Here is a 9,943-nt window from a genome sequence, read left to right as displayed (position 1 = left end):
GCGTCGCTTCAACTCCATTCGTGAAAATGTTCAAGATGGAGACATAGATATTTGCAAAGTACATACGGATCTGAATGTCGCAGATCCGTTGACTAAACCTCTTCCGCAAGCAAAACATGATCAACACTAGAACTCTATGGGTGTTCGATTCATCACAATGTAACTAGATTATTGACTCTAGTGCAAGTGGGAGACTGCTGGAAATATGCCCTAGAGGCAATAATAAAATGATTATTATTATATTTCCTTGTTCATGATAATTGTCTGTTATTCATGCTATAATTGTGTTATACGGAAATCATAATACATGTGTGAATACATAGACCATAACATGTCCCTAGTGAGCCTCTAGTTAACTAGCTCGTTGATCAATAGATAGTCACGGTTTCCTGACTATGGACATTGCATGTCATTGATAACGGGATCACATCATTAGGAGAATGATGTGATGGACAAGACCCAATCCTAAGCATAGCACAAGATCGTGTAGTTTGTTTGCTAGAGCTTTTCCAATGTCAAGTATCATTTCCTTAGACCATGAGATCGTGTAACTCCCGGATGCCATAGGAGTGCTTTGGGTGTACCAAACGTTACAACGTAACTGGGTGACTATAAAGGTATACTACAGGTATCCCCGAAAGTATCTGTTGGGTTGACACGGATCGAGACTGGGATTTGTCACTCCGTATGATGGAGAGGTATCTCTGGGCCCACTCGGTAATGCATCATCATAATGAGCTCAATGTGACCAAGTGTTTGGTCACGGGATCATGCATTACGGTACGAGTAAAGTGACTTGCCGGTAACGAGATTGAACGAGGTATTGGGATACCAACGATCGAATCTCGGGCAAGTAACGTACCATTGACAAAGCGAATTGAATACGGGATTGATTGAATCCTTGACATCGTGGTTCATCCGATGAGATCATCGAGGAGCATGTGGGAGCCAACATGGGTATCCAGATCCCGTTGTTGGTTATTGACCGGAGAGTCGTCTCGGTCATGTCTGCGTGTCTCCCGAACCCGTAGGGTCTACACACTTAAGGTTCGGTGACGCTAGGGTTGTAGAGACATTAGTATGCGGTAACCCGAAAGTTGTTCGGAGTCCCGGATGAGATCTCGGACGTCACGAGGAGTTCCGAAATGGTCCGAAGGTGAAGATTTATATATAGGAAGTCCAGTTTCGGCCATCGGGAAAGTTTCGGGGGTAATCGGTATTGTACCGGGACCACCGGAAGGGTCTCGGGGGTCCACTGGGTGGGGCCACCTATCCCGGAGGGACCCATGGGCTGAAGTGGGAGGGGAACCAGCCTCTGGTGGGCTGGTGCACCCCCCATGGGCCTCCCCCTGCGCCCCCCATGGGCCTCCCCCTGCGCCTAGGGTTGGAAACCCTAGGGGTGGGGGGCGCCCCACCTGACTTGGGGGGCAAGTTCCCCCTTGCCCCCCCCTTGGAGATTGGATCTCCTAGGGCCGGCGCCCCCCTAGGGGTCCTATATATAGTGGGGGAGGGAGGGTAGCCGCACCCAAGCCCTTGGCACCTTCCTCTCCCCTCGTAACACCTCTCTCTCTCGTTGGAGCTTGGCGAAGCCCTACCGAGATCACCGCTGCTTCCACCACCACGCCACCGTGCTGCTGGATCTCCATCAACCTCTCCTTCCCCTTGCTGGATCAAGAAGGAGGAGACGTCTTCCCAACCGTACGTGTGTTGAACGTGGAGGTGCCGTCTGTTCGGCACTTGGTCATCGGTGATTTGGATCACGACGAGTACGACTCTATCAACCCCGTTCTCTTGAACGCTTCCGCTCGCGATCTACAAGGGTATGTAGATGCACTCCCCTTTCCCTCGTTGCTAGATGACTCCATAGATTGATCTTGGTGATGCGTAGAAAATTTTAAAATTCTTCTACGTTCCCCAACAACTAGATAGTATTGGTGATCTTAAAGCGCCTAGTCCGGATGGTATGCAGCGGTCTTTTATAAGAAATATTGGGTTACGGTTGGGCCTAAGGTTACAGAGGAAGTGCTGAAAGTTCTGAATGGTGCCCCAATGACGGAGAGTTGGAATGATACATGTGTTGTCTTGATTCCTAAGGTGCAAAATCCGAAGACGATGAAGGACCTGATACCAATAAGCTTGTGTAATGTTTTGTACAAGCTGATCTCGAAGGTGTTGGCAAATAGGCTTAAAGGTATCCTTCCTGAGATCATCTCACCTAATCAAACTACTTTTGTTCATGGACGCCTAATTACGAGAACATCCTGTTGGCATATGAAGCAACTGATTACATGCATAAAAAAGAAGAGGGAAAGACGGGGTTGCTGCTCTTAAACTCGATATGAGTAAGCCATATGATAGAGTGGAGTGGCAATTTTTGGAGGCCGTGGTGAGAAGAATGGGTTTTGCTGAGCGGTGGATTCAGATGATCATGAACTGTTACAGCAGTTAAATATCGTTTTCGGATAAATGGGAAGCTCACGGATGAGGTGATTCCAGAGAGAGGATTGAGGCAAGGGGATCCCATATCCTCCTATCTCTTTTTGATTTGTGCAGAGGCCTTTTCTAGTTTGTTGAATCATGCGGAGGAGACCGGTACATTGGAAGGTGTAAGTATATGTAACCAAGCCCCGAGGTTCAATCATCTATTGTTTGCTGATGACTCATTGATTCTGTTAAAAGTAACCCATGAGAGTCCACATCATCTGCAAAATATTCTAAACCTATACGAGGATTTTTCGGGGCAGACTATAAATGTTGAAAAATCTTCCATCACTTTTAGCCGGAATACTAGCGAACCGGCAAGGAGAGTGATGAAGGCTGCATTAGGAGTAAGTAGAGAAGGCAAAGGAGATCGTTATCTAGGTTTACATGTCCATGTTGGTCAATCAAAGACTCAGACCTTTGCCTATCTCAAGGAGAGAATCTGGAAGAGACTTCAAGGGTGGAAGGAGAAGATTCTGTCAAAGGTTGAGAAGGAAGTTCTTGTGAAGGCATGTGCTCAGTCTATACCCACGTTTGCTATGACGTGTTTTGATCTTACCAAGGGTTTTTGTGAGGAATTGAATATGATGATCTGTAGGTTCTAGTGGGCACAACAAGAGAATGAAATGAAGACTCATTGGTTAAGTTGGGAATTTTTGACAAGAGCAAAGGAGGATGGAGGTCTGGGGTATAAGGAGTTGCACACTTTCAATTTGGCGATGTTAGCAAACAAGGATGGCGACTCTTGACCGATCCTAATTCGCTTTGTGCTTGGGTTTTGAGAGCTAGATATTACCATGATGGTGATGTACTAAGCACCAAGCCTAAACCAGGAATTTCATATGCTTGGCGGAGTATTTTGAAAGGAATCACAGTACTTAAGGATGGCCTGGTTAAACGGGTCGACAACGGAGAAGAAACTGATATTTGGGTAGACCCGTGGCTACCACGAGATGACTGTAGGAAGCCTATAACGCCGAGGGGTCAGATAGTATTACAGAAGGTGTATGAACTAATTAATCCAGTAACCGATACATGGGATGACGTTTTGGTTCGGGAGCTGTTCTGGGCGCCTGATGTGAAGGCCATTTTGGCACTGCCCTTGTTTGAGGATTTCGTGGACTCGTGGGCTTGGTATTTTGCGCCTAATGGACAGTTTTCTGTCAAAACAACATATCACATGATTAGGGATAATCAACAACGGCAGGCTCGACGGCAGACGGGTGATTCAAGCACGTGTGTAAACAAATTTAGATGGAGCTCAATCTAGAAGATCCAATGCCCTGAGAGAGTTAAGCAGTTTTTGTGGAGACTTGCTCATAATAGCCTTCCGCACCGTCTGAGTATTTCTCGGCGGGGCATGGAAGTGGATACACTTTGCCCAGTTTGTGAGCCTAAGGATGAGGATGGGGTGCACATTTTCTTAAGATGTAAACAAGTCAAACCACTGTGGAGGGAGTTGCAGTTGGAGCAAACTAGAATTCCGTTTCTTGATGAGGTGGGTGCGAAGAAGCTAGTCACCAGAATCCTAACACTGCCAGAGGACAAAAGACTCGTATGTATCACAATGCTCTGGGTGTGGTGGGATACAAGAAATAGAAAAAATGCAGGTGAGCCGCTGAGAAGCTCCACATCCATTGTGAAGAGGATTAGGAGTGCAGTGAAAGATGCAAAGCTTGTTGGTGTGAGGAAAAATTCTATAACGATGCCAGAGAGTAGTTGGGTACCTTCAGAACAGAATGCACTAAAGATTATCATCGATGGAAGTATGAATGATGACCTAGCAACAGAAGGATGGGGTTTCATTGTCCGTGACAGTCAAGGACATGCCCTTGGGGCAGGCGCTGGATACATGCTGCATGTCCAAGACCCTCTACATGCAGAAGCAATTACGTGTCTTGAGAGCTTGCAGGCTGCCCAGGCACGAGGTATATCAGAAGTCCACGTTGAAACAGATGCATCCCAACTTGTGCAAGCGCTTTGGTCAGACGACCAAGATATGACGATAAATGATGTTATCTTCAAGGAGATTAAATATTTTACTCGACTAAATTTTAATTTTTTCCGTATTACTTTCTGCCCCAAGAGCATGTAATAAAGTTGCAGACGCTCTAGCGAAGTATGGTGCAGGGGCAAGGCTACCATTCCCAGCTTTATGGTCAAATGATGCCCCTGATTTTGTGCAAAACTTGATAGCCAGCGATGCTGCTGTGCTTTTTGGTTAATGGAATATACTCTATATGATTTCAGTTAAAAAATGTATTATATTATGGGACGAAGTAGTACAATACCGCATCTACTTGTCATAACATCCATCCAATCACCGAAGAGGCCAAGAAACCAAGAACCATGGTCTGCTAGGTATAACATGTGGGGAATCGACTGGCAATTCATGGCGCCCTAGGAGGCAAACACCATGGGAAGTCACAGAGGGCAAGTGCCAAGAATCGACAAGCGGCAGTAAGCGATGGACGCGGCGCCCGTCGGACACCTGGGCTACGACCAGGTGCTGTCCATCCTGCGCCTCCTTCCAGCCGAGGCCGTGCTCTCCTTCGCCGCCACCTGCCGCGCCTTTCGCGACTGGGCCTCCTCCGACGTGCTCTGGGAGGCGCTCTGCCGACGCGACTGGGGGGCACGCGCCGCCGCCGCGGCGCTCGCGGACTGGCGGTGCGGCGTGCCATGGCGCCGCCTCTACGCCGAGGTCGCCCGACTAAGCGCCCTGCAGGCGCGCCGGCTCCAGGTGAAGGGCACCTCGCCACGGCCCCGTGCGTCGCACTCCATCAATCTCGTGGCCGGCTGGCTAGTAGTCTTCGGCGGTGGCTGCGAGGGAGGTAAAATCCAGCCGTTTAATTTTTTCAGTCTATTCTTGTTATCAAATTGCTTTCATTGGGCTTCGTATAACATCGAGGAATTTGATCATCTGGGGTTGTGTCGGAACTAAGAACTGTAGTTGATTTCGTTGTGAAAAATTGCTCACAGACTACAATTTTTTCCAGAGATCCTTATTATGCCATAGTAGTGTCGGTGTTGGTTAAGTTAGCACTACCTCCGTCCGGAATTAGTTATCACTGAAATGGATGTATCTAGAAGTATTTCAGTGCTAGATACATCCTTTTGAGCGACAAGTAATTTTGGATGGAGGGAGCATGAGATATTTGCTATGTTTGTCCAAGATTAAGATAAATAATCGGAAGACAAGTTTTACTTTTGTTAGGTTAATGACAAAACATGTGCAATTGTTTGGAGAGCCTAGCTGCAGCTTAGCTGAGTGAAATTTTATATTGAGAGGAAATTTTTGATTATTTGGAGAGTATTGTAGTATTTGATTGGATTTATAATTATGAGACTGTTGTCCCACATTGGCTATGGGAGGAGGCAGAGCAAGACTTAAAGGGGCGAAGCTGTCCCCTCGCAATGGACCTTGGGGCCAGGACGCTAACCTAGCAGGCTTGGGATTGCGTAACAAGCGTGATTCAAGACTATTTGACCTAATACAGAAATAATAGGGAGGCTACACAATCATAGCTCACATCTCTACAGATCACGAGTCCTGTTTCTATGCACCTCTACAGAAAACTTGCACAAATCTTAATAGCATAAGAGTTACAAGAATGTAGGGGCAAATATGTACCAGTTACAGAAATAGTTGCAATGTGGCTCTAAATCCCATTGTTGTAAAAGAAGATCGAACCAACAACAAATTTAGCTCCTTTGTCAGATATTATGTATTGTTCCTATTATGTCCATTCCTTTTTGAATGCATTATCTCCCTGAAACTAAGACACATGGTCTATTGTTCTTGCTGTGGCAGCCCATCTATCTAGTATGTATTGGTTGACTTTGATATGTGTGGGTCACTCTGCATGATCGTGTTTGTGTCTTGGTTAAAGTTCTGCTACTTGGTACAACTCACTCGGAGCAGATATAGGTTGGCTTCATAAGACGATAAAAAGTTGTAATGAGTAGGCACTACTATTGATTCATAAGTGGGCAAGGTGTATGATGTTGGCGTGGGGCACCATTAGAAAGATCACAGAAAATTGTTCCTACATGCATGAATTAGTAGTAAAACCTTTTTCTTATCGAAAAAGTAGTACGAGTTTTACGGACTAGTTTTGTTTTAGCATAAAATAAATGTCAAAACTAAGATTACTAGTTGGCTACAAAGTTTAATCTTCAGCGTTTGTTTGCTTTTAAATGTTCAAAGTTTTACGAGGGGTGTAACAAAGCAAATACTCACACACTGCTGCAGCAACACGGAAACCAATATATGAGATTTATACTAAAGTTAAAAATCTTGGAATGTTTAAATGACACCTTTAGACCTATCTAACTTTTTTTTTACTTCATTTGTCGTTACTGATTATTGTTGGTTTTTGCTGTTTACCATTTTCATCTCTATGTTTGCCAATGTTTGTTCAGATTCAATATTTATCTTTTGGTCTTTTTAATTAAATCTAAACACCACACTATGTTGGGTTAAGTTGATTGATTGCCTTGTTTAGTAGGTTGAATATGAACTGTATTACCTTGGCCTGGTAGGTTTCGAAATATGCAAAATCTGTCCTAAATCACAAATAAAGTGTTGGATTCATTAGATGTCTTTTCTCCTGTGAAATTTTTATGGGTGTGTGGATGTTTCTGCTCAAGTATTAAAGAAGTTTTTACTAATAAAGATGTTAATTTGTGAAACAGATGGATTTTGTTCCCCCAAAGCCAGTGTCATGCTACTATTCTGCCAATACATGTGTACCTTGGTAGAAATGCTAGATAAGTGATACCTTATAATTAGCAATTTGAAGTTTCACTAGTTCAATTGGTTTAGATTATCTATTACAGTGAGCCTTATATATAACGGTGGTTTCCATCGGTTATAGTGTTGCGTTGACTTGGATACTGACCAAAAGCGTGGGCAGAAGTAACAGGTTCTACCATGTACACACAACTAGTGTTGAAAAAAACACACACACACAACTAAACGTGATACAGTAGAAATGTCAAAGTTCAATCCAGCAGCATTTTAGTTACTCATTCTGTTGATAGTGTGAGCTCTCCTCAGGATGAGTTTGCATCTGCACATCTCTTTTCAGATGCTTATTAGATAAACTAGTAATTCTTCAGACAACTATTCCTGTTTTTAGCTTTGCTGAATTTTCTTTCTGGACTTATGTTTGAGGTTTGCACCTTTTCTCTGTCTATCTGTACATAACAACGGTTGCATTATGTTACAAATCTTTGTAGAAATCAGCTATCTAATGTTTGTTCTGATTTATTGCGATCTCGTATGCTTTCTGATATTCTCTTTTGCTCTAGTTAGGTCGTCATCTTGATGATATCTGGGCAACATATGTTGGAAATAGAGCTGGAACTAGATCATCCAATTCACTTACCTGGCAGCAATTGGCCTCTGGTACTCCAAGTGGTCGTTTTGGTCATTCATGCATTCTCGTTGGTGATGCACTAGTCCTGTTTGGCGGGATTAATGACCGTGGGCTTCGTTTGAATGACACATGGATAGGCCAAATAATCTGTGAAGAACCTTGCAGGATGAGGATCTCATGGAGACTGCTGGAGATAGGCCCCCTGGCACCATCTCCTCGTGGGGCCCATGCAGCCTGCTGCATAGATGATAAGTTCATTGTGATTCACGGTGGGATAGGGGTGCATGGAAGCCGGCTTGGTGATACATGGCTTCTTGATCTCTCCGATGGACTTCGATCTGGCAGTTGGCGCCGAATGAGGAATACTGGACCTTTGCCTTCAGCTCGTTCTGGCCACACCTTAACTTGGATTGGTGATAGGCGCATGGTTCTTTTTGGTGGTAGAGGATCAGAATATGAGGTCCTTAGTGATGTCTGGCTGTTTGATATTGGTGATCATTTGCTGCAATGGAAAGAGCAAAAGTACGATTTGTCTAGTATTCTTGGTGAATTGCCTTCTCCCCGGGCTGGGCATTCAGCAACATTTCTCTTTGGTGGCAAGATCCTTGTATATGGTGGGGAGGACAAAGAAAGACGGCGGATGGATGATTTCTGGATCTTAGATATACCAGCTTTACTTCAGTTTGAGTCAGGTAACAGGAAAATGGCAAAGAGGATGTGGAAAAAACTAAGGATAGATGGCCAATCCCCGAATTGCCGGTCCTTCCATGGGGCATGTGTAGATACTTCTGGTTACTGTGTGTATGTTTTTGGTGGAATGGTTGATGCACTTTTGCATCCTGCAGAATCCTTGGGCTTGAGGTTTGATGGGCAACTGTATCAAGTGGAGCTTGTGCTGCATCTCTAGAATCTGTATGATGTTTTCCTATAAATATTTTCTTAGAGATAACTGTTTAGATCTAATAATGCAGTATTGTGTAGTTTTTCTTGTCAGAACACCTGGATAGTAAATCTGAAGATCTCGCTCACAGTATTTAGATGATCAAGATCTCTTTATTTATAATTTCAGCTGCCACAATTTGGACATTGTGATGATGCTGAAAGATGGTTCTTCCCTGTCAAGTGCGTATGGGTGCAATACCTGTCACTGATCTCTGAAAGCAACGGTGATGTAGAGCGGGTTTCTCTACATATGTGTTGAAATGTACATCCTTTCTCAGATTCATATGTTAACAAAGAATGTCTGTCAATACCATCTGGGAAAGATTGCTACTCCCTCTGATCCTTATTACTACTTGTGATGACTTCTCATTATCGTTGTGAAAAGAAGGATTAGTTTATCATTTAGTTTATCATAAATGATAAACTAGAATGACATAATTGATGATTAGTATGCACCATCTGGGGCTTGCTCTGCAGCTTTTCATCTTGGACAGAAATTGTGGATGGATGATTAGCATGCATCAACTGGGTCACACGCAAGGAGCATGTTGTGTTGAACTGTTGTAACATCCCAAAATTCTAAATTTTGGAATGTTAATTACTTAAATAGAATTAATTTAAAATTGGCTTGTGTTGCTCGTTGTTTGTAAATTTTGATTAGGATTTGAAATTTTTGGTGTTAAATAAATATTTTTTCGAGAGGGAATAAAAGGACTTTCCCAATTTTACATTTGCATCTTATTTTGGATTTATTGAATATTCAAATGAGATGGAATAAAAATGGCTTCCTGAATATTCCTTTCGGCCTTATTTTGAACTTTGAGAATATTCATAATATTTCCAATTCATATATGAGAGGATGACATGACTTCCTCAAAGAATGATATTGGTGAATAATTGAATATTCTCTTATTTTGGTTTCAACATTTAAAACAAATCCAACCAATTTTTTTTGAGAGAAGGTAATATGACTCCTTCAATACAAAAGAGTTGGAAATGATTTAAATCTTATTTGAATTTTTCCCCGGAGTTGAAAAGAATGTTTTTATTGGACATTTTATAACTGTCAAATTAAAATTTATGAAAATATTATATGTATTTTATATAAGTATTTTGGACTGAAAAAAATGTTCACTATG

At 43.1% G+C, this 9,943-nt stretch overlaps 1 protein-coding gene across 2 annotated transcripts; it reads left to right on the top strand.

Annotated features, from left to right (window-relative positions):
* The first annotated feature begins 4,796 nt into the window (after positions 1–4,796).
* On the top strand, positions 4,797–9,205 carry LOC123154883 (F-box/kelch-repeat protein At1g51550). Of its 2 annotated transcripts, XM_044573500.1 has the most exons (3): positions 4,797–5,312; positions 7,799–8,774; positions 8,932–9,205. In XM_044573500.1, the coding sequence occupies exons 1-2, from the start codon at positions 4,949–4,951 to the stop codon at positions 8,767–8,769; spliced, it is 1,335 nt and encodes a 444-aa protein (XP_044429435.1). In that variant the 5' UTR covers positions 4,797–4,948; the 3' UTR covers positions 8,770–8,774; positions 8,932–9,205. The 2 variants fall into 2 exon arrangements, with proteins under 2 accessions (XP_044429435.1, XP_044429434.1); XM_044573499.1 differs by having other exon boundaries at positions 7,799–9,205.
* Positions 9,206–9,943: the final 738 nt, after the last annotated feature.

Source organism: Triticum aestivum, chromosome 7A (genome assembly GCF_018294505.1).
Source record: "Triticum aestivum cultivar Chinese Spring chromosome 7A, IWGSC CS RefSeq v2.1, whole genome shotgun sequence".
In the NCBI taxonomy this organism is placed as follows: Eukaryota; Viridiplantae; Streptophyta; class Magnoliopsida; order Poales; family Poaceae; genus Triticum; species Triticum aestivum.
This window is presented reverse-complemented; position numbering and strand designations above follow the sequence as displayed.